Source organism: Schistocerca gregaria, chromosome 2 (assembly GCF_023897955.1).
Source record: "Schistocerca gregaria isolate iqSchGreg1 chromosome 2, iqSchGreg1.2, whole genome shotgun sequence".
In the NCBI taxonomy this organism is placed as follows: domain Eukaryota; kingdom Metazoa; phylum Arthropoda; class Insecta; order Orthoptera; family Acrididae; genus Schistocerca; species Schistocerca gregaria.
Genome location: NC_064921.1, coordinates 1052209465 through 1052234797, shown reverse-complemented (window position 1 = coordinate 1052234797; position 25333 = coordinate 1052209465). Strand labels below are relative to the sequence as shown.

Below are 25333 nucleotides of genomic sequence, written 5' to 3'. Positions count from 1 at the left end.
TCATTGACAAAGGTCTTCTTAGGCACTTGTGGGTTCTATTGTTGTTCTGAAGAAGGTTTAGTTATCTACGCCGAAACCTAGGTTAACACTAGGTGCCTTTTTTCACAATCGAGGCGTGTTCTAGTTTTTTAATATAACAACCACAAAATTTTATGCTCGACAAATAGATAAGGCTACTCTGGCTAACAGTTACCAATGGCTTTAACTTGTCACACTCTGAAGGAACAGAGTAACGGTGCCCTTTGATCCCACTGGCGCCGTCAAATACTGAGATGTTGGTTATCTCTCGGCGGACTGCCCGCGCTACCCACCGCAAGTATCAATTCGCGACGGTCGAAGGCCGGCGTTACGTATCGGAAGGCGATAAGCGCCGCGCCGCAAGTCATGGCTCTGTGGCGGTAGTGGGGGGGCAGGAGGAGGAGGGGCGGATCGGGCGCCTTCATCTGGCGGAGGTCCGCAGGCGGCAGTCCAGTGAGTGAGCCGGTGGCCGCAGGACGTAGCCGAGCCCAGCCCAGCCGCCATGGACGCCTCCAAGCGAAAGTCCAACCCGAACCCGCGCGCCACCGCCAACCCGCTGTCCGTGCTCACCTTCTGGTAAGCCGCCGCCCCCTCTGCTGACACTGCGCGCCGGGAAACAGTCCACCTGGAACTGCTTCATCCGCGCCTCGATTCGAACGAGGCTGGACTATCCGACTGATAAGGAGACGGCAGGACCGTGGGGTCGGGGAGTTGCCCGAAATTTTGTGTGGTCAAAGAGGACCCCCAACACCTCGCATGGTTAAAATACTAGGACGCACTACCAGGAAAGTACCGGGAAACATCGATCCAAAGTTTCTTAGGTGCGTATGAGTATATAATGTTTGCCTATCACCGAGCCGCCGTCCGGCGTAGATGGTTACGACTCGGACTCTGAGGCTAGAGGTCTCGGGTTCGATTACTCCTCTGTCACATTCTTTTTCCTTCTGTTTCATTTTCTTTTGTTATTCCACCAATTATTCAGAAAGTTTCCCAAACTTATCTTTATCAAATTAGTTACATTATTGAATAGAAATTATTTTCTTTCTGTCCAACAACACAATTCATGGCGGTGGGTTTTCCATTTTTCATTGTAAAGTATATGAGGAGGAGCATGGGGTTTTTAATTAGAATAACAAAGTCGACTGGGAAACATTCAATTTTTATACATATAATAATTATAAACAAGATTTCTTCCGAAGATATCGATGCAATTAAATTATTTTCCATTGAATGAAAAACTTCACGTTCTTAAGCTAAAATGCTGTTTTAAAAATAATGTAGGTTTGAGAAACGTTTTGAATAATTGGTGGAATAACAAAAGAAAATGAAACAGAAGAAAAAATGCCAGAGGAGGAATCGAACCAGAGACATCTGCTGTAAGAGTCCGAGCCCCAACCATCTACTCCGCACGGCGGCTCGGCGATGGTCTAACATTGCACACTCATAAGGTACCTAAGAAATTTTTCTCGGGATTTTCCGAGTAGTGCGTCCTAATACTTTAACCACATGAGGTGTTAGGGGTCCTCTTCCACCACACAAAATTTCGGACAAATCCCCGACCCCACGGTCTTGCCGTCTCCTTGTGACTCTTGAGAGGGCAGGAAATTTGTCGTGGCAGATCTCTGACAGCGGCTTCTACTCTGCCGGAGCGCTCTCGGCGCTGCGGCTGCCCCCACCACTGCGCTATTCCGAGCACGTGTGTGAATGAGGCGGCTGTAAGCTGAAGGCTACTCCAGCGGGAAACGTAGGAAAACGTGTTTGCAACGCACTGCGACAACTTCTGAGAAGCGAATGTTGCAGCATGCTTCTTTAAGTGGAAATTTATCACCAGTGTTTATTTGCAACATTTTATTTTTCTTGCAAAGCAATGACTTTATTACTTAATTAAATAAGTACCGTAAACCGGGTACACTATGACCGATTTTCAGATTCAAATGTGATTATCAGGACTGTTTTTAACTGCTGTGATTTTTATGTCAGTGAACATAGGCATCTGTACGGAAGGATTACATACTAATTAGGACAAAACATTTTCTAAAATAGAGAGGAAGTAATCAAAAAAATGTAAGTGGTTAAAGTTAACGTGGATTTCGCGATACATTGTCCAACCTATACTTCTACCACAACTGTCAGCTACCATTCCATTTGTGTTCAATATTTCAAAAACACAGAGAAATGTTGACCGTCCACAAATAAATACATTGATCCAAAGTTTTCTTAAGTGCTTTATTAAGCCTCATAAAAGAAATAACGCCGCGCGGGATTAGCCGAGCGGTCTCGGGCGCTGCAGTCACGGACTGTGCGGCTGGTCCCAGCGGAGGTTCGAGTCCTCCATAGGGCATTGATGTTAGTGTTTGTCCTTAGGATAATTTAGGTTAAGTAGTGTGTAAGCTTAGGGACTTATGACCTTTGCAGTTAAGTCCTATAAGATTTCACACACGTTTGAACATTTTTTTGAACAAAAGAAATAACCTAGTATGGTACATAAATCAGTGTGATCCATCATCAAAATTACAAATATAATGAAAGGTACTAAGATGGGGTACCACACAAATAGATCCAAATATAGCTACTTATAATACCTTCAATTTCATCCAACTCAGACCTAAAGCCTCGTTTCAAAACATCCACTGCAGTTAGAATTGAGGTTATCTTTTCTTCATTTATCGAGCCAACATCTAGCACTTGTGTTCGAACAAACTTCATTCCTCGTTTCCGGAAATATTTGACGTTATATGTTGTACCTGAATCAGTGCCAGAACCACAACAGGTTGCAGATTGTGCACTATTTGACTGAAATTTTTGTTTCTTAGTTGTAGACACATTAAGTATTACAAATGAGCCTTCGTCTATATCCCTATGAATAATGTACGTTTTCCTTAGTTCCATACTGTCATCAGCATTAATTCTGTTTAATAAATTGTATATCTCTAACCCTGGGTAACACTGGTCATTCATCAAAGTAAGCCCGAGCAAGTACGCACATAAGCTCAGAAATCGTAATATGGTTACGGATATACACGTCTGAAAAAAAACCTCATGGGTGGTGTGTTTTGAGAACTAATCGAGTAACATACATGGTATACTTGAAAACACCCTCGCTTTGCAGTTAAATGGTGGATCTCACACACCCTGATTTTAACAAACATTTTGTACACAATTATAAGTCGCAACAGGTTCGCCAACTGTTGCAGAAACAACTCGTCACTACTCGGCGCCATTCAGCTATACTGATGGGACTTTTACTGCCAAAGAGAATACACTAAACGTCGAACTGAAAACCAGCAGAGAGCTGTAAAGCGTTTGCTATATGAGGGGTCAAAGTAACCATGGCGTCCAAACTATATCGGGCTTACGTTGTAAGCTAATACGGTTAGAAGGGCTGAAAAAGCTTGAAATACACGCATTTAACATTAACTGGGGTTGTTTCCAATTTTGTACACATTTCGATTTTAAAATAATGGCCAAAGTGGCCGAGCGGTTCTAGGCGCTACAGTCTGGAGCCGCGCGACCGCTACGGTCGCAGGTTCGAATCCTGCCTCGGGCATGGATGTGTGTGTCGTCCTTAGGTTAGTTAGGTTTAAGTAGTTCTTAGTCTAGGGGACTGATGACCTCAGCAGTTACGTCGCATAGTGCTCAGAGCCATTTTTTAAAATAATGCAGTACTGTTACCCGTAGCTGCACTGCTTTGTGTGGTAGTTAGTAAGCTACTGTACGTGCAATAGCGTCAGCTGGTCTCATGTGTGTGCGTGTTGAGGCCAGCATAGCTCGTGATGTCCGCCCCTCTCTGCGCCCTCACAAACTTCCCCGAAGCACGACGCAGCGGCGCGCGCAAATTCGCCGGAGAGCCGTGTGTGCACGGGGGTGCACTGTGCTAATGAAGTAGCCACATGTGTACACCGACAAATAGTGTGAAGTAAGGATTAAAATCATCGAAGACTGTACAGGCGTTGCATTCATTACTTTGAATCTTATCGTGTTAAATATATCAACCAATAAAAGCATTTACCAAATATCACAAGGATCAAAAGTTAAACAGCAAACAGCTTTCCCAAATTGTAAATATTTGTCCCCAATTCAAGTAATATGCTTGAAATCAGTAAATCTCTTGTACTACACAATGTCAAAAGCAGACTATATTCTTCCACAGATTTCAAGCTATCTCCGCACCAAATTTCATCGAAATCGATTTTGTGCATTTGTAGTGAAAACGTAATGGAGTTACTATCCGATTTATAATATTAGTATGGCCAAAATTTCGAATTAAGATATCTTTTTTCCGTGATATTATTTTTATGAAATAAAGCCTGTGCGGTGCTCGAAGCTATTCTAAAGTTACCTGTGGTAACCCCATGAAAAATGATCTAGCAGCTTTGGAGATTAGCTTGTTCAAACACGGTAACGCACAATACAACGGTTTTGGATAAAAGATTAAATACTGATATCCGTTTTTCGTGATCCGATTTTTGTGAAGTGAAGCCTGTGCGGTGTCCCGATCTGTGCTGAAGTTACCTGTGGAAACTCCAAGAAAATTGACCCAGTAGTTTGGGCGAATCGCCAGGCAGGGGCGCTGCCCAAGTGCTGTTGTCTCCAGGCCTGTTGCTGCATACAAACCTCGACCGATTACTGGAAACCGGAAGACGTTCTCAGAAGCAACGGGAGGTTGACACGGTGCAACTAGAAGTATTTTTCCCGCATCACAGAAGCTCGCAGTCTGATATAGAGACGCTCAGACTTTGCCCCATTATCTGAAAAGGATGCACTTGCTGTCGGCCACAGTGCGAGGGATGCTTACGCTTTCCCGCTTCGAGCGACACTAATGGCGATTTCAGGAAACACGTGTTTGTTACGGTCGACTCTCGCTGGGCGTCACGGAACGTACATGCAACGCCAAGAATTCTCGGAAACGATGGTTTGACTGACATTGACGATGGCAGCTCTTCTAACATCCTCAAGTCAGCGTGTTTTTCGTCGCATACATTCACGTTACAATAGACCATTTTGTGTCTCCTTAAGCTTTGTTTTATTCATTGCTTTTTTTCGTGGCAGTTTACGGAGGCAGTTTACACTCCGGCACACACCGTCAGGTGGCTTGCGGAGTATGGATGTAGATGTAGATGTAGGTTGCATCAGGATTTAATGCTTTGTTTGTGTTCTCCCGCAAAAGGGAGACAGCATCGGAAGGCGAAAAATGATTTCGGCTTCACAGTACCTGAACAAAGGAAAACAAACACATTAGGAATGGGAAAAACCGAACGGGTAAAAGCGGCACCGCTATTTTAGCTCTGAGTAACCGGTATTTTTCGGTATTTGTTTGGTCTAGGGTTAAATCACGTGCTTTTTTTTTTTTTGCTAATAACTACGAAGTGCTAAAATTTTTCGTTTTTAAATGAACCTTTTTTTTAAGAAGAAGTAATTTTTTTTCGTAAAATTTGTATTGTTTTGAAATTTTGCGGTGTTATAGCAAATGGAGAAAGAAATCAGTTCTATTTTAATAACAATGCGACAGAAACGAGCAACAAAGATGTGGCACAAGAATTGGTGCAGCATTGCTCAGACAATAATGTACGTTCATCATGTGCCGTGGCCCAACAGATGGTACGTGCGATGTGCAGTGTGCAAGTCTCTCCCCATGTGGTCTATATGGTAGTTTTTCTCTGTCGTCGTCGGACATCACAGTTGAATTACAGTCTGGAAGTATTTTACAGAATGCGCTATCAGTGAAGTACAGTGCTCCATTTGCTTTAAAAGATTAAAAACGGGAGGAGCCGCAACAAACTTGCGACATAATGTAAGGAAAAACTTAAAACGTAACAGTTCATTAATAGTTTACAATAACAACAGAGTGCAGCTTATCTAATCTAATCTAATCTAATCTAATCTAATCTAATCTACATAACGCCCATTTATCTGCTTTTAACGCTTTGAAACGGACAAATTAACACAAGAAACATTCTTCTGCCTCTGGTTTTACCCTGACTACTCGTACAGCCCAAATAGTGGTATGATCCCCTGTTACAAAGTGATTTTTGAACAATTTCAAAAAATTAAAATCGGTAGGAGATACTGGTGGTTTCTGTAGTAGTCAATAGCTTACCACCTTTTGAGAAAAGCAGAGAACAGTGGACGGATTAACTTTTTTATTTGCCTATTTAAGCCAATATTTTGACTCTATTTATCTTGAAACGAAGAGAGTCAAAAATTTTTAACCCTTGTTCGATTTCTACGTTTATACAGCAAAGTTATAGGAATAAAATACCGAAAATCGCTTATTTCAGAAACCGGTTATTTTCTGCTGTTTAAACTGGCGTTGGAAAAAGCGCTATAACTGAAAACCGGTTGTTCAGCGGTAACCACCATCCTAACAACACAGTGCCTAAATAAAAGTGTCGATAATGAGATTTACAATGAAAACTTTTTGAACAATGAAACCGTCTGCTCTGTAGAGAAAGAAAGATTTTTGACTTTCTTTCTTTCTAATTTCGAAATAAAAACACAAAGGATAAAGCAACAGGTGATATGTAAACCGGCGATCGTATGTATAATTTTTTCTTTCAGTTTCCAATAACGGTGTGTGTAGAACTTACCATGACCTTTCTAAAAAAAACATTAGTTACGAACTTGCCTACTGCTATTAATAAACTGTACTTACTTTACTAATTTCTTAAAACAGATAAAATGTGTTCCTGACTTTTGTGCAGCGGGCGCTCCCTCACAGCTTCACGTTCACTGTACTGTGATGAGTGACAACACGTCACGTTCACGTTCCCTGTAGTGTGAATAGACTAGCGCCAGCAGCAGTTAACGATCCAGTGGCGTCCAGTGAGGATTTTAAGTAGGGACTGTATAGAGTACCAGTCCGCAACAGGAGTGGGGCACTGTCAGAGAGAGAACACGCCACGTGTTTACTGCAGACACGGCTCTGCTACGGTATGGGTAACAAGCGCATCCCAGAGTGCGAGGGAAATGACGCGGCACTAGCTATATACTCCAAAGTTCGAATAGGCAGGACAGTACGGTTCTTGTGGGCAAAACGTCTAAATTGCACACAGATTCTCCGGGAAATTCTGGCGGTATACTGACCAGATGCAATGTCGGGTCCAACTGTAGTGAAATGGTGCCAACAGTGTATTGACCGAGGCCGCACAGGCGTACGTGGCGCTGATAAGGAAGTCCGGAGACCTTGCAGCACGCGATTTCCATCACTTCGGCAAACTTTAATGACACATTTGGGAGAAAGAGATTTTCCAACGACGAGGACGTTCACACAGTGGTTCTCTAGTGGCTCTGTGACCATCCGTGGTCGAGGAACTGAACAGCTGGTAGAACGTTGCGACCGTTGTTTACAAACACTTGGTGACAAACAGCGCCATGCACCTGTGTCACTTTGAAGTGTAGCGCAGCATTCAAACTGTTACTTGGGCTGTCGCAGTAGTCCGCCTCCATTGCTCAGTGTGCCAGTGTGCTGGTGGGGAGGGAGGGGAGGGGGAGTGGACCTTGGTTCGATTCGCAGTACTGCTAGGGACTTTTGCTCGGTGGAAGGGCTGGTATAGGGTGTAGGGTGCAATAAGCCTCGTAAGCCCAACTCGAGAGCTGCTCGACCGATTTCCAGCGGGTCCAAGGTCAAGGAAGCCGACAACGACCGAGAGAGCGGTGACCGATGACGTCAGTGGTAGAGGATGACACGGCGGTCGTTTGGACCCCATTGGCCCATCAGGGCCACGACGCGAATCTTCACCTTTTCACCTGTCGCAATAACACGTAATTTACTTTTTGATGTCCTCTTGTACTTAAGGCGTGCCATGAAAGCGAAGAGAGAAACCAGCTACGTGTTCCTAGAAGTGTTCTTTCTGTTTGTACACTGCCGATGCGTCATCCTGCACACAATATAGTTCTCGTCCACAAGATGTATTTTCTAAAATCAGTACAAGAGCATATAATCTGTTATTAGCGTTTCAGAGCATTCACACAAGGTTGGCGCCGGTGACGACACCTACAACGTGCTGACATGAGGAAAGTTTCCAACCGATTTCTCATACACAAACAGCAGTTGATCGGCGTTGCCTGGTGAAACGTTGTTGTGATGCTTCCTGTAAGGAGAAATGCGTACCATCACGTTTCCGACTTTGATAAAGGTCGGATTGTAGCCTATCGCGATTGTGTTTTATCGTATCACGACATTGCTGCTCTCGTTGGTCGAGATCCAATGACTGTTAGCAGAATATGGAATCGGTTGGTTCAGGATCCCAACGGCATCGTATCACTAGCAGTCGAGATGTCAGGCATCTTATCCGCATGGCTGCAACGGATCGTGCAGCCACGTCTCGATCCCTGAGTCAACAGATGGGGACGTTTGCAAGACGACAACCATCTGCACGAACAGTTCGACGACGTTTGCGTGGACTATTAGCTCGGAGACCATGGCTGCGATTACCCCTTGACACTGCATCACAGACAGGAACGCCTGCAATGGTGTACTCAACGACGAACCTTGGTGCACGAATGGGAAAACGTAATTTTTTTCGGATGAATCCAGGTTCTGCTTACAGCATCATGATGGTCGCGTCCGTTTTTAGCGACATCGCGGTGAACGCACATTAGAAGCGTGTATTCGTCATCGCCATACTGGCGTATCACCCGCCGTGATAGTATGGGGTGCCATTGATTACACGACTCGGTCATCTCTTGTTCCCATTGCCGGCACTTTGAACAGTGGACGTACTTTTCAGATGTGTTACGACCCGTGGCTTTACTCTTCATTCGATCCCTGCGAAACCCTACATTTCAGCAGGATAATGCACGACTACATGTTGCAGGTCCTGTACGGGCCTTTCTGGATACAGAAAATGTTCGACTGCTGCTCTGGCCAACACATTCTCCCTATCTCTCACCAATTGAAAACGTCTGGTCAATGGTGGCCGCGCAACTGGCTCGTCACAATACACCAGTCACTACTCTTGATCAACTGTGGTATCGTGTTGAAGCTGCATGGGCAGCTGTCCCTGTACACGCCATCCAAGCTCTGTTTGACTCAATGCCCAAGGGTATCTATGCCGTTATTACGGCCAGAGGTGGTTGTTGTGGGTACTAATTTCATCGGATCTATGCACCGAAATCCCGTATTTGTACAATGAATACCGGTTTATGATCTGCAGTTTATGATCTGCATTTCTTGTTGGTGTAGCAATTTTAATGACCAGTAATACAGATTTTCCACGATTTGTCAAAAAACAGTTCGGCTGAATACTGCGACGACTGGTCCGGCAACGCCTAATTTTTCGATGGCACTTCTAACGAGTCTTCCTTAATAGCTTCACGTGCCTCAAAACGCCGTTAACAAAGAAACACGCGCTACGTACGAGTGTTACCTGTTGTCAGTTCCACCTTCCCAGTTCAGCGCGCATTGGCCCGCAGTAGCGGGTCACGGCACCAAGTGCAGACACCCCCGCTTCGCCCTCCAGCGCTCACAGTGACATGTGAATCGGCTCCTTCCCGCCGCCGCGCCGTCACCTCGTACAGGTGTTCTCCAAGGTCGCGCAGTGAGGTGTGCAAAGCGGCAGCAGGAAGCGACCCCTGCGCGCTACCTACTAGATACGACGCAGCGGCAGTTAGGATCGTACGTCGTGTTTTGTTCAAAGCTCGCCCGCCGATTTGGTGTCAAGCACCTAACACGACAGGTTAACGATGCTGTGAAGCGCGACGAAATTTTTGAAGCTGCTGAATGAGACAGCTGCATAACGGCAACTAGTGAATGCTATGCGTTAGAAGCTAGTCAGCGATTGGTGACTGGTACTCACGGCAGCGCCGTGAACTCGCCCCCACACGTCATCAAGGGTATACACGTAGTTTTATTGTACGTAAGTTTATAAGGCGAATAGCTCTATCACAAATGACCCATTTTGTTACACATTTCAAGTTCGGGGCTGAAGATAATCGCTTAGACGGAAACCGGTCACCAGAATTAATCCATACATATTATGAAAATGGATATATTGTATGTATGTGTATGTATTTTCCACATCTCCCCTAAACCACTGGACCGATTTCAACCTAACTCGATACAAATTTCCCCTGCCATCAGGCAACAATCACTTTGAGGATAAGAAACCACCTACTTACCGTAGTTCAGGAAGTATGCTATGATTGACAACGAGGTGCGTGAAAAACTGCCGCATCATGCATGGCGTTTAAATTTATTATTTCTTTGCTACTAACGCTATTCGCAGCATATTTCTCACACAGTATTGACATATGCTGCTCACTGTGCCTACGCAAATACATCAATGTACGACACATAATTCAAGAGACATGACGTCATAAGCATTTAATTGCGTGAAAAATTGTCGCATCGTGCATGGAGTTTGAACACATGTATCCTTTACTTCTAAGACATTCCTACAGTCGACTCAAGGAATGTCTTACTTCTGGCAGCGATTTTGACAGTTTTCAAGAGCGAACGGCTGCAGGCAAAAACGAGCTGTAGGCGTTGCCATGGACACGTGCAAATTTGCGTTGTAGACACGAAGCAGCTGCGTCCAACGTACACAAACTGTCCGTGATATTGAACTTTTACATTTGTACATTTACATATTTCTTTGTACGACTGTTTCATAATTTCAAAGGTATCTTCACTAATACATGGAAAGAAATTTTTTATAATTTACACTACAAGCACAATTCATTTTTTTGTTTCCGTTTGTAATAGAAAATTGGCTCAATGAATACGTGGGAAATGCCAAGTTTGTCAGCTAGGAAATACGTAATTCTTGCCCTCGAGACGGTCTTTTTTGTTATACTACTAAATACGATCAGTGTGGTTCTGCTGTGACATCAGAAATCATAATATGTCATTCAAGTTCCTACATATTAATCGTTGTAAAGGTAAGTGCATTTTTACGCACGCACATCTCGCACATAATACGAGCGAGGGTATGAAAGTGTCAATTGCGTGCTCTAGCCCGCACAAGTAAGAGTAAGCTTTCAGTCGAGCAAGAATTCGCACGAAATGCTCACAGCCATAGCGTCCTACAGTTGTTATGTTACCGTTCATGTCTATCACACTTTGTCAATCCGCACCCTGGGTAAAACCATTTTGTCTGCGGAATAAGTTTTTACAGGACGAATTTTTTTCCTACGACGTCTCGTTTTATTTTTCTCTCTTCGCTTCGGTTTTAATTATCATCATTATCCTTCTGTTTCTGTTCGAGAGGATTTTTCAGCGGTGATAAGATGGCGGTTTCCAATCTTCTGGGTCCTACATTTCCTTCTGTCGCCTGCCGACAGATAAGGCAGCGGTCAGAAGCCACAAATGGCCGTATGCGCTTGCACGCTGGCGGCACTGAAATCAAGCGTTCCTCTAGCTTCCTGACTGGATTCCCTTCATTCGACCACTGTCCCCTGGCGTGTTTTGTACTAGGTGATATGGACCGCAGTTTTGTGTCTTGCCGTTACCCGAGAAGGAAGAAACTCTTCCACCGAGTAAACATTAGGCATGTTTCTTCAAATGCTTATACTACCTCCCATACTGTTGCTGTCCGGTAGTGGGGACTTCTGATGAACTGTCGCAATTGTGAGTACCCTTGGTCGAAAGTTCACTAGATGACAAGTGCATAGTTAGACCCCAACACATGACAGTCCGTTGCTACTGCGTTGACAAGGGAGGATACTATGTAGATTTAATAGCTAATACAATAAATTAAACTGCAGTGACTGTCTGGTTGAAACCGCTTTATGTACGATATGCGTATGTCACCTTAGAGTCAAACAAAAAGAGGATCTATAGTAAATGTCTGCTCTTCATGCCACTGTGCACTGCTGCAATGGCTAGCCAGTGCCTGTACCCCGCCAAGTGCAGCCAACAAAGGAAGCTTAGCCATTACGCACATTCTTGACCGAACTTCCCTTAATTTTGTGGACTCCGAAACACGTGGCAACATGATATTTTTCACGTGCAACATGATATTTTTCACATGTATGATTAATTATCAGAGGTGACAGAAGAGATAAGTGGCTGAAGAAAACCCGTGGAGCGATTGAGAACTGATCTCGTACCTTTGCATACATAGTTTCAAAATTACCAAATTAGTCACCGATTCACACAAAGTAGTGCAGCTCATATAAGACAGTTTTCATCAAGATACCTGATATGCGACGAGTTGATATTCGGTTTGTTAGGAAGTCAGCTTATCGTGACTGTCAATTTCTAGGGCGTCGTGTCAGCATAATTGGCTCAAATGGCTCTGAGCACTATGGGACTCAACATCTGAGGTCATCAGTCCCCTAGAACGCAGAATTACTTAAACCTAACTAACCTAAGGACATCACACACATCCATGCCCGAGACAGTATTCGAACCTGCGACCGTATCAGTCGCGCGGTTCTGGACTGACGCGCCTAGAACCGCTTGGGCACCGCGGCCGGCTGTCAGCATAATTGCCACGTGTTTGTCACTCTTCGTTTTTAATCGCCTGTACCTGGGAAGATGTGTCGTGCAGCGTCTAGAGGTTTGGTCGCTCCAAGCAACATACACCTGTGTAGTGTTTAGTTTGGTGATGGCTCCCAGAGCGTTCTAGGCGAACGCCCACAGTTTTATCAGTAAGTAGTTTTTGATAGAAACCACTGTTTACAACAGTCGAATTTTTCGATAACGTCAAAGCTTGCCTTTTTCTTGGTATGACGCTAAAAAGTGAAGTATGGCAGCAAGCAAAGCATGTCAGAATCATGGAGTCACTTAATTCGTATGTTAGTGAACAACCCACTGCGATAAGATAAGCTGAAAACGGATAAGCTGATAACCTAAGTCGTCCTTTCAAGACATCAACTTGACAGCTACTACTTTCAACGGAGCAACACGTTAGTAAAAGAAAACCTTGCTAACCTGTCATCTGAGGGAGGCCTTCAGAACGCATGGGTACTACACCTAAGGCCGTCCTCACACATTTGTATTTAGCTCGCAAACCACACAGTTTCTTTGTGACAACGGACGCGCGTAAAATAGCTGCGAGGAGTTTGTTAACGGCGCTCGAAGAGGAGCGGAGAAAATCATGAGGCAGAATCTGGAATTTTCCATGACCTGAATAGTGATTTGCTGGTAGAGGAAGACACATAGTGCTGCACAAGTAACTGAGATACGTACTGCTAGAAGTTATTCGTTATCTCAACTGTATTTTCCTCCTATTTTCGATTTTAAAGTAATATATTTAAAGTACAGCGTCTAATGTCAGTTTTCACATGTATGCGTACTCAAATGGTTCAAGTGGCTCTGACCACTATGGGACAGGTAGATGTCGTGTTTCTTGACTTCCGCAAGACGTTCGATACATTTCCCCACAGTCGTTTAATGAAAAAAGTAAGAGCATATGGACTATCAGACCAATTGTGTGATTGGATTGAGGAGTTGCTAGATAAGAGAACGCAGCATGTCATTCTCAATGGAGAGAAGTCTTCCGAAGTAAGAGTGATTTCAGGTGTGCCGCAGGGGAGTGTCATAGGACCGTTGCTGTTCACAATACACATAAATGACCTTGGCTTAACATCTGCATTGAAACTCTTTCATCAAACAGTCGTCACGCCTACAGAATTATAGACACGCTTGGTGTCAGTTCTGCCGAACATGCCGTGATTTGCCCGATGCGGCCTTTCCTTCTTCTAGATACGTTCGGCAGAAATCCCTGTTTCATACAGATAGGTACCTCCCGAATATTCCGATCGATAAGGGTGAAACTTTGAATTAACTGATGATTTGAAGTATGGAATGTAATTAGCGTGGTGGAAATGATTTTGAAACAATTAAATATTCACTATCTTCTTGCCGTGTCAAATGAGACTAAAAACCGGAACTTCCGATTGTTATCTCCATTTTAGTAGGGCTGCTATGGTAGCCTTTCAGAAGCAATAAACTGAATGTGACTGGGTGTCCCACCTCGTCGTGACGTTATGCTGACCAAGATTTCAACTGTCTCTGCCATGGAGGACGTTAGCGGAACCGCCGCTCCTATTGGAAAGTAAGGAAGGCAGCGAATTTCCCTGTAGTGCATCCGTATCAAAAATCAGCGCCTGTGCACCACTAAGAGGTAGCGAGAGCACTGGTTGACCAAAGGCAGGCCACGGAAGCGGTCACAACAACCTGGCGCTCCTGACAAAGACGACGAAGGTAATCGCCAGAAGATCGAGACTGTTATTCTATTTAATGCGTAAGAAAATCTAGAATATTTCACGCAATGATACAGCTCTAGATACTGAAAATGGAAGACCTGTTCTATTATCATGTTATTGATGACTGTCTTAGTCCTTATTGAGTACCTACCTAAAAATGCCATTTTTTATTTTTATTTTTGATATCTGTAGATTGTAATTTAGGCTGATATTGTTTAATCTGTAGTTATTCTTCATTGTTCTGTATAATTACCTGGTCGTTTTGGAAATGCATTGTATTTAGAAATTTGGCTGGCCTAATTCTTATACGTTGAACTATTCTGTCCATGATCCGCTCCCTGACCAGGTTGTCGATGTAAATGTCGAACAATGCTGGTGATATACTACAGCCTCGCCTTACCCCCTGGTTTATCTCCATTTCGGACATCAGAACATTGCCAGTGTCTATTCTTATTTTGGTGTTTTTGTGTAAACCTTGGATTACTTTTACCAGGTGTCTGGAGAAACTTCTTTTCTCCATTGAACACAGCTTTTCTGAGTGGATCCGGTCAAATGCCTTCATAAATGCTAGGTGTGTCCCCAAACTGAATTCTCGTCTTTTTTGTATACTTTGTTTCAGAGTGAAAAAATCGTCGATACAAAATCTTCCTTACTACAAGCTGTGCTTGCCATTCTAATAAAATTGAGTCAGAGATGTTTTGAAGCCTTTCATCAATTATTTTGTTGTAGGTTTTGTAAGAAGCGTTCGGAAGACTTGAAAGTTGTTAGTTTTAGTTATCAAATTATAGGAGTTATTATTATTAGTCTGGTCGAAGACCTATGGAGATGTGAAAAGATCCACATCGTTATCTATACTTTTCGTTAAAATTGCAAGGAAATCTAGTGAAACATTAATATCGTTATCATAAAATTTGATATGGAGCCGTTTCTCTGGAATCTCCTACTATCGGACATGTCGGTCTTCTGATAGAGAAGAGAAACAGAAATTAACTACTCTTGCTACAAATCATGAAATATCAATCCTCTAGTATCTGATTGCGAATTTTAAAATATTCTCCTAAAAATTATACTGCAATGCTCATGTATGCAACAGATAACGTACCTCGTCTTAAAACGTCCCCTTAGAAAAATTATAAATGACTGTGCTTAAACTGACACAATATTTTTAGGGCAACGCAATCTGACTTTCAAAAATCTCTACAAAAGAATGGCCGTGACTAATAATAACCTATACCTTTCATGCATCACTTACAAAAATCTTCGTTACTCAAACTTCTGCAATACAGCGAGCGCCAATAATGCCAACTGAATAAAAGATCCTAAATACTGAAGTCAGTAACTACTGATAGGCATAGTTAGCAAATGGAAGATTTTGATAGAGAACAAACAATGTATTTACCTTAATAATGTTCCAAAGTCATCATATATATCAGTTCATGATATCCAGTATTACAAATTTACTCTTTCTGATGGACACACGTCCAGATCGTCCGCTCTCAAAATTCTGCCATTTCTCTCCCCGCATCCACCACTGCTGGCGGCTCACCTCCAACTGCGCAACGCTACACGCTGTTAACAGCCAACTGCCCAACACTACAATAGCACTTTCCAACAATGCAAACCAGCCACAGACTGCACTCAGCACAGTCAGGGATTTTCATATAGAGCGCTACGTTGCGTTGCCAACATTAAGAACCTAAACAACCTACTTACAGTCTTGCCGCTGCGCATGTGTGATCAGCAACATGGAAAAATAATTCAAAAGAAATACCGCAATCCATGCAGAGTGCAATGCATGGTTACAACTGCTGATGCAACTACTGCTTTGTTTTTATATAGACATTGAATGATCAGGAGGGGTTTGGTCAGAAAGCCTTGAAGCGCTATTTAAAAAAAAAAAAAAAAAAAAAAAGGAGGGGAACCAACAGAAACTTTTAATTTACTGTATTCTGAAAATGAAGATTCATATATATTGACAAACTTTACTCATCCCTTTCTTTCTTTGAACAGTTTGAAAACTTTAATTATTTCTCAATGTCTATAATCAGTAATTACATATTGCTCACAACAACAAAAAATACGAATATTACTCTCAGCGTACGCATACACAAATCTGACAGGATCCCTCCAGTGCGCAAGCAAGCAGCAAAAAAGGCAAATTACCAAAAAATCCTCGATTAATACCAAAATCTCCCCCAAGCGCTAGTAGGACGGTCACGACAGAATGCGATCTCTCCTAGAGATGTTCCACCGTACATTATCAGCTCTAAATTAATTCCATCTAGTTCAGGTCCTTTTCTATTTTTTGTTTCCTTGAATGCCTGTTTTCATTCTGTCAAGTCTATTAGACCTGTCCCTTACTCTGCTTTCTCTTCCGTTGGGTCTCCTGTGTCCCATTTGCGGTATCTACGATGTGACATAGCTATTGAAGAAGAGGTAGTCATAAATAAGAAAGTTAACACCTATTAACACGTACACTGCGCGATATGAAGAACACTGAAGGGTAGAAGAGAAAGCCAAATGAAATTTTATGAGGTCATGGCATTACTCACAGTACTAGATGGAGCAGAAAGTTGGTCATTAAGATCAAAAGGCCTAAGATAACTTGGAACATCAGAAATTTAGTTCCTTAGATCTGTAAAAGGCTTCGCAGGAGAAGACAGGATAAGAAATTAAGGACTGTACAAGAAGTGGAGGTAGAGGAACTGAAAAAGTAACGTAACGAAAGTAGAACTGGAAAGAGCACATGTCCCGTATGTCGCTGCAGAGAACGGTTTCACAAGCTACGGAATACAATCCTACTGGAAGGAAGGGTTCGGGAAGGCCGAGGAAGAGATGGTGAGGCTGGAACAGGCCACCAGGCCTAATCCTCGATTGGCAGAAGAAGAATGACATATCCGCCGTTTCCACAGGGTATTTTCTTTGAATTAGGAATAGTGTCACTCCCGTGAATATTACGCAATTATCCTGTTTGTGTGCAGCAGCATCAGAATTTGGAAAAAAGCCAGCAGCCGCGCAAACCAGTGTGTAAAACAGCCTGGCAGTCTAGTCAGCTGCTAACCGGTATCCCGTGAGCCGCAGAAGCAAATCGCGTCAGTATGTTTTGCTATATGTACGAGATGTGTACGTCAAACGCAATCCTAATACAGAGCTGAGTCACTTCTGAAGAAACTTTCCAGTTCGATATATTTCGCCTACGGATCGACAAAATGTTACTGACACGAAAACTGCGCACCGAACACCAACATTATGTAACGGTTGTTCAACGTACTGACGACGATTCTACGATACATAATGACATGTGTCCTGTGAATTTTCGTTGCTAGGCAAGTTGAATGTCTTGTCTGAAGAAATGAAAAGCTGAGGACCCAAATCTCCTGATATATCTTCGCTCAGAAAACCACCAGTAGAACAGAATACTTGCATGGATAAGGACACTGTTATATGCATACCGGCTATAGGAAAGTTACAGAGATCTTAGGAGGAAGGAGAAGTAGCTGTGTGGGTATCAGGAGCTCTGCAGTATCAGAGCCCAGAAGAAATATATTCCTAGTCGCCGATTTGCTTCGGGCAAAGACGTGCACTGTTGGACATAACATGGAGCCATAGGCAACTGCAAAGATTTTCCCATGATGCCACTGACCGTCTTGTCTCACAGATGGATAAATATGTTACCAGTTATGGCGATCACTTTAGAAATAATAAACAGTTTACCTACTTTTTTCCATCTCTCTCGATTTCATTTGACTGCCCCTTCTTTTTCGTCACCCGTTTTTTCCTTCTTTATACCATTCCGCAACTTATTTATTAAACATACGGGGTGTGTGAGGAAAGTAATGAGGCAGATTTTTTGTCTATCAAGCTTTTTAGTTTTTTCAAACAAAACAATCTGCCCTTCAAAGTAGTTTCCTTCGGCAGCTGTTCACCAGTGGAGTTGTACCCAGTCTTGGTACCACTGCTGAAAGGCTTTAATTCTTAATGTCTCTAACGTCCTTTTAAGACTTTTGCAGTTTTCCGGAAAGGAAACAAAAGTCACAGGTACTCAGATCAGATGAACAGGGTGCTGTGGGACGACAGGAATGCCTTTTGAGGTCAAACATTCCGTGGTCGACGTGGTCTTGTAACGTGGAGCGGTACCCAAGATGCAGCGTACGCTTGTCTGCAATGAGTCGATTCATCCTTTTCCGGAGCCTTTCAAAGACAACTTTGTAAAACACTTGGTGGACAGTTTGCCCCGGAGGAACAAATTCCTTATGCAAATATCCATCTTTTGATTTGCAGCTCCTTGTATTGACCGTGTTTGCATTTAAAATTGTTGGATGTGGTCCGCCAGTTATGCAAAACACCGTTTTTTTCAGTACCCAAACACGTTTCGGCACCACTGTGCCATCATCAGTGGGTTTTCGTTTTTATTTATTCTGCAAGGTCAACATTTTTGTTAAATGATTATAAAATTATGTGCATTTTTCGTTCAAACAACAGATCGTTTCGTTTTTGTGTGCATGAATTTTCCGGATCCTTTTTGTGTTAATTACTACAGGTAGCTTGTCATCTGCAACCAAACATTGTTGACGAGGAAACTTTTTTGCTAGGAGTTAACCTATCTTCTAGAATGTAATGTAGTTTTTCGCGATGTTTTCGCTCCTTTTTTCGTATTTACTTACGTTTGCGTTTGGCAAGCACTTCCATTCTCCGCATCATGCTGATATGTTGTGATGCACACGTAACTATAACAAGTATTTTCCACAAAGAACGTAGTAAAACACTTTTCACTACACCAGAACACAGTGTGATTGTGGTTTGTTATGTGTACCAGCCCAGACAGTGTTCATTTGTTCACCAGAGAGTTCGGCGCCAGATTTGAATTTTATCTTTGTGTGTGTGTGTGTGTGTGTGTGTGAAATTGGTACTGTGAGGCCGAAAGTGCAGCGGGTCAGATCCATATGTAGGAGGATAAGAATGGAGAAACTTCAGGATAAGGAAATCAGGTACAAGTACATAACAGTGATCTCAGAAAGGTACCAGTTAGTTGAATGTAGTCAATTACAGTCATTGGAAGAGGAATGGACAAGGTACAGGGACACAGTACTAGAAGTGGCTAAAGAATGTCTTGGAGCAGTAGTGTGTAAAGGTAGGATGAAGCAAACAGCTTGGTGGAATGACAGTCAAGGCAGCCTGTAAAAGGAAAAAGATGGTGTATCAAAAATGGCTACATACTAGAACTCAGGTAGACAGAGAAAGTTATGCTGAAGAAAGAAACAAAGCCAAACAGATAATTGCAACATACAAGAATAAATCTTGGGAAGACTTTGGAAACAGATTGGAGACTTTGGGTCAAGCTGCTGGGAAACCATTCTGGAGTGTAATTAGCAGTCTTCGAAACGGAGGTAAGAAGGAAATGACAATTATTATGGACAGGTCAGGAAAACTGCTGGTGAATCCTGTTGATGCCTTGGGCAGATGGAGGGAATATTTTGAAGAGTTGCTCAATGTAGGTGAAAATACGATCAGTAATGTTTCATATTTCGATGTACAATGGGATAGGAATGATGATGCAAATAGGATCACATTTGAGGAAGTGGAGAAAATGGTCAATAGATTGCAGTGCAATAAGGCAGCTGGGGTGGATGAAATTAACTCGGAACTCATCAAATGCAGTGAAATATCAGGTCTTAAATGGCTACACAGGATAACTGAAATGACGTGGGAGTCGGGACAGGTTCCATCAGACTGGACGAAAGCAGTAATCACACCAAATCTTTAAACATGGAAACAGAAAAGATTGTAACAACTGCAGAGGTATCTCTTTAATCAGCGTTGTGGGTAAAATCTTCTCAGGTATTGTTGAAAGGAATGTACGAGTATTAGTAGAGGACCAATTGGATGAAAATCAGTGTGGGTTTAGGCCTCTTAGAGGTTGTCAGAACCAGATCTTTAGCTTACGGCAAATAATGGAGAAGTGTTACGAGTGGAACAGGGAATTGTATCTATGCTTTATAGATCTAGAAAAGGCATATGACCGGGTTCCTAGAAGGAAGTTATTGTCTGTTCTACGAGATTATGGAATAGGAGGCAAACTTTTGCAAGCAATTAAAGGTCTTTACATAGATAGTCAGGCAGCAGTTAGAGTTGACGGTAAATTGAGTTCATGGTTCAGAGTAGTTTCAGGGGCAAAACAAGGCTGCAACCTATCTCCAGTGTTGTTCATATTATTTATGGATCATATGTTGAAAACAATAAACTGGCTGGGTGAGATTAAGATAGGTGAACACAAAATAAGCAGTGTTGCATATGCGGATGACTTAGTTGTGATGGCAGATTCGATTGAAAGTTTACAAAGTAATATTTCAGAGCTAGATCAGAAATGTAAGGACTATGGATGAAGATTAGTATCACCAAAACGAAAGTAATGGCAGTGGGAAAGAGATATAAACGGACTGAGTGCGAAATAGGAGGAACAAAGTTAGAACAGGTGGACGGTTTCAAGTACTTAGGATGCATATTCTCACAGGATGGCAACATAGTGAAAGAACTGGAAGCGAGGTGTAGCAAAGCTAATGCAGTGAGCGGTCAGCTACGATCTACTTTCTTCTGCAAGAAGGAAGTCAGTACCAAGACTAAGTTATCTGTGCACCGTTCAATCTTTCGACCAACTTTGTTGTATGGGAGCGAAGCTGGGTGGATTCAGGTTACCTTATCAATAAGGTTGAGGTTACGGATATGAAAGTAGCTAGGATAATTGCAGGTACTAGTAGATGAGAACATTGGCAGGAGGGTGTGCTCAATGAGGAAATCAAAGAAAAACTGGGAATGAACTCTATAGATGTAGTAGCCAGGGCGAACAGGCTTAGATGGTGGGGTCATGTTACACGCATGGGAGAAGCAAGGTTACCCAAGGGACTCATGGGTTCAGCAGTAGAGGGTAGGAGGAGTCGGGGTAGACCAAGGAGAAGGTGCCTGGGTTAGGTTAAGAGTGATTTTGAAGTAATAGGTTTAACATCAGAAGAGGCACCAATGTTAGCACTGAATAGGGGATCATGGAGGAATTTTACAAGGGGGACTATGCTCCAGACTGAACGCTGAAAGGCATAATCAGTCTTAAATGATGATGAATATGATGATGATGATGATGATGATGATGATGATGTGTGTGTGTGTGTGTTTGTGTGTGTGTGTGTGTGTGTGCGTGCGTGTGCGTCTGTGTGTGTTTTCTGTGTGAGATACTGGAACATCCACCGTATTCACACGATATGAGTCTGTGATTACGACCTGTCAGAACATGCACTACAACACAAGAGAAGACATCATCCAAGCCATAGGGCGGTCCTTGAGAGACATCGACGAAGATGGACGCGCTGGCGGTGTACGGCGCCTTCTGTCTGTGTTGGGGAAAGTGACTTGAGATGCGAGGCGATTATATTGAGGGCATATAATACATTTAACGTCTGCCAATAAAACCATGTATGAATTATGACAGTACTGTCACTAATTTTAATCCAATCCATGCACCACGCTTGTTAATTCGTGAATACGTTCACAGATGTCGTTAACAGTTACGCGAATATAAAATCAGTCACATTTCCTAAGGGACGGACTGTGTACACTGTTTGATGTAGCCCAGATTTGCAGTTCTACGTTAGTGCTCTACAGTACATTGATAATGCCCACATATACCGAAGTGAAAAAATAGTCATGGCATAGCGATATGCAAGTATACAGATGGCGATAGTATCGTGTACACAAGGTATAAAAGGGAAGTACTTTGGCGGAACTGTCATTTATACTCAGGGATTCATGCGAAAAGGTTTCCGTTTACTTGATTACGGCCACACGATGGGGATTAACTGTCTTGGGCTAAACGCATGGGGCATTTCATTTCGGAAAACTAAAGGGAATTCAATATTCCGAAGTCCACAGTGTTAAGAATGTGCTGAGAATACCAAATGCAGACATCACCTCTCAACAGGGACAAAGCAGTGGCCAACTGACCTCACTTAATGACCGGCACCAACAGAGTTTGCGTAGAGTTGTCAGTGGTGACAGACGAGAAACGCTGCCTGAAATCAACGTGGGACATACGATGAACGTATACGATAGAACAGTGCGGCGAATTTTGACGTTAATGGGCTGTGGCAGCAGACGACGGACGCGAGTGCCTTCGCTGACACCGTGCCATCGCCTGGAGCGACCACATCGGTTTCACCGTGGACGACATAAAAAACGTGGCCTCGCCAGATGAGTCCCGATTTCAGTTCATAGGAGGCTTCGAGTGTAGCGTAACCCCACGGAACCGTGGATGTAAGTTGTCAACGAGGCACTGTGCAAGCTGCTGGTGGCTCCGTAATGGTGTGGGCTGTGTTTACACGGAATGGACTGGGTCCTCTGGTCCAACTCAACCGATCATTGACTGGAAGTGGTTGTGGTCGGCTACTTAGAGACCATATGCAGATGTTCACGGATGGAATTTTTGTGTATGGCAATGCGCCATGTCACCGGGCTATAGTTGTTCGCAACTGGTTTGAAGAACATTTTGGACAATTCGAGCGAATGATTTCGCCACCCAGATCGGCCGACATGAATTCCGTAGAATATTTATGGGACATAATAGACAAGTCTGTTCGTGCACAAAATCCTGCCCTGGCCACACTTTTGCAGTTCTGGACGGCAATAGGGGCTGCACGGCTCAACGTTTCTGCAACGACATGTAGACGTCGAGCTGGTGCAGAAGGAGACGTAGCACGACACTAGGGGGTATCTGACGACTTTCGTCACCTCGGTGTAAACATTCTCAAAGCTGGTGTCGAGATGCAGCAGCTGCCCAGCCTGCGGCAAGCTGAAAGTGCAGCCATGCCACGCAGCGACACACGTGGCCTGTTCTCTATTCCTCTAAAGCGACGGCGGCGTGGCGTGAGTTCCCTGGAAGGCGGCGTAGTGGGTGGCCAAGGACGTGCGTGCGGCTAAAAATATACGCACGGCTTCTCTGTACCCTGCCTTGTCTAATCCGCGACTACGTGTGGTTCCAAACATACACACGTGTCTTGTTGAAACTTCATACTTCATGTTGGCGGCTCACCTATCCACATCGCCGGGCGACATTACGCAGTTACTACGTCACTGGACGCTCAGTCACGAAGGGATTTCATATTCTCTTCCAGCCACCCATTTGAATTTTACGTGGTTCTCCGAAATCGTAAAAGGCAACCGCCAAGTTGATTCCTTTGAAAAGTTTAAACTCCGTCCGCTGTCACCTCATCATGAGCTAGTGATCCGTCGTTTATTAACTTTGTAAGGAGGCTGTTTAGGTTTGTATGTTGGTAACGCCACGTTGCGCTCTGTATGAAAATGACTGACTGTGCTGTGTGCAGTCTGTGGCTGGTTGGCATTGTTGCAATATTCGCTGTTGTGGTGTTGGGCAGTTGGATGTGAACAGCGCGTAGTGTTGCACAGTTGGAGGTGAGCCGCCAGCAGTGGCGGATGTGGGGAGAGAGATGGCGCAGTTTTGAGAGGTCACTTGTAAGCGGACGATCTGGACGTGTGTCCGCCAGGAAAAGGAAATTTGTTAACATGGATGTCATATATATATGATGATGACTTTTGAACACTATTAAGGTAAATACATTGTTTGTTCTCCATCAAAATCTTTCATTTCCTAACTATGCCTATCAATAGTTAGTGCCTTCAGTAGTTAGAATCTTTTATTTAGCTGGCAGTATCTTCGAGTAACGAAGATTTTTGTGCGGTAAGTGATTCGTGAAAGGTATAAGTTATTGTTAGTCAGGGCCATTCTTTTCTAGCGATTATTGAAAGTCAGATTGCGTTCCGCTAAAAATATTGTGTTTCAGTTTAGTGATGATCAGAATAAGTAAAGAGAAAACTGTCTGAGTACGTTGAGTTTTGCTCAGCTGTATGAAAATCAAATAACGTAGAAGTTTTGCAGCACAGTCATTCCCAATTTTTCTAAGGGGACGTTTCAACTTCAGGTCAAGGAGCGTTCGACTGTCGTTGGGCATACGATTTTATGAATAAATGATACTGTTACCTACCTAGAACCTTCAATGAGATGGTTTCTTCCGTAATCCTCTTGCTGTTACAACAGATTGTCCGTATTAATAAGCGATTATCCCGAAACCCGGACTGTGCTATCACTAGCGGCTTGCCTCTCCAATGCTTTCCAATATCAACAAAAAGTTGAATTTCAGTATTTAGCTCAATTATTGACCAAGTTTAAAAATTTCAAATGCTTTCATAGTCTACTGGTTAACAAGTGCCGGCTGTGTATTACAGACAAACCATTTGCGCGTCTCACGGGATAGAGGGAGGTTCAAAGTTTTGACACAGCTGCGCTGTTGCTTGTTTGTACCAACATGGTGATTACACCACAACATAAAACATTTTGGTGTTGGAGTTTTTGCGAAGTCACTCCGTTGTTTAAGTGCAGCGTTCGTTCTGCTGTCGATTCAGTAAGAAGCAAACACAAAATTCTTGGAAGATAGCTGCATGTGGAAGGGAGAGCGGAAGTCCACAAGCCGGGCGGGCCAGGAATTTCAGCCTACTCAAACAACGGTACGGCGTGTTCTGAAACGACGTCTGCATGAGAAACCTCGTAAGTTGTAGTTACTGCAACAATTGCGTCCGGGCGACCATGACATAAGGTACAAATTTTGCTATTTCTCAAGGACATGGCAGTGGACATTTTTGCCGAACGACTCATCTTTTTGGACGAATCGACGTTTCATCTATCGGGTAAAATAAACCTCCATAATGTAAGAATTTGGGAGTCACAAAATCGTCTAACATAAGGAGATGTATCGAAACAGAACGTGCTTGTTCACCACGTTCACGGACCTTTCTTTTTGGCAGAGGAAACCGTGACAGGAATGTCATACCTGGACAAGCTGCAAAGTTGCTTGTTTCCTCAACTTCACGAAGAGTCCAACGATTTCATCTCAAACCTTGGTCTCCCCTTGCAATTTCCACCACCACCCTTCCTGTCACCACTAAACCGACGATTCTGTCTTACCGTAGGATGTGTCCCGTCAGCCCATCTCTTATTTTAATCAAGTTGTGCCATGAATTTTATTTCTCCCATATTTGATTCAGCACCTCTTTATCAGTAATCTGATGTAATCATCCAGTTTTCAGAATTATAGTGTAGTACTAC

The 25333-nt window shown here is 43.3% G+C and overlaps 1 protein-coding gene across 1 annotated transcript in view; it reads left to right on the top strand.

Moving 5' to 3' along the window:
- The first annotated feature begins 392 nt into the window (after window positions 1-392).
- Window positions 393-25333, top strand: part of LOC126335579 (ATP-binding cassette sub-family C member 4-like) — a 149661-nt gene continuing 124720 nt past the window's right edge. Inside the window, exon 1 of the mRNA XM_049999010.1 lies at window positions 393-594. Within this exon, the coding sequence (XP_049854967.1) occupies window positions 521-594 (74 nt within the window). The 5' untranslated portion in view covers window positions 393-520. The remainder of the gene's footprint in view (window positions 595-25333) is intronic.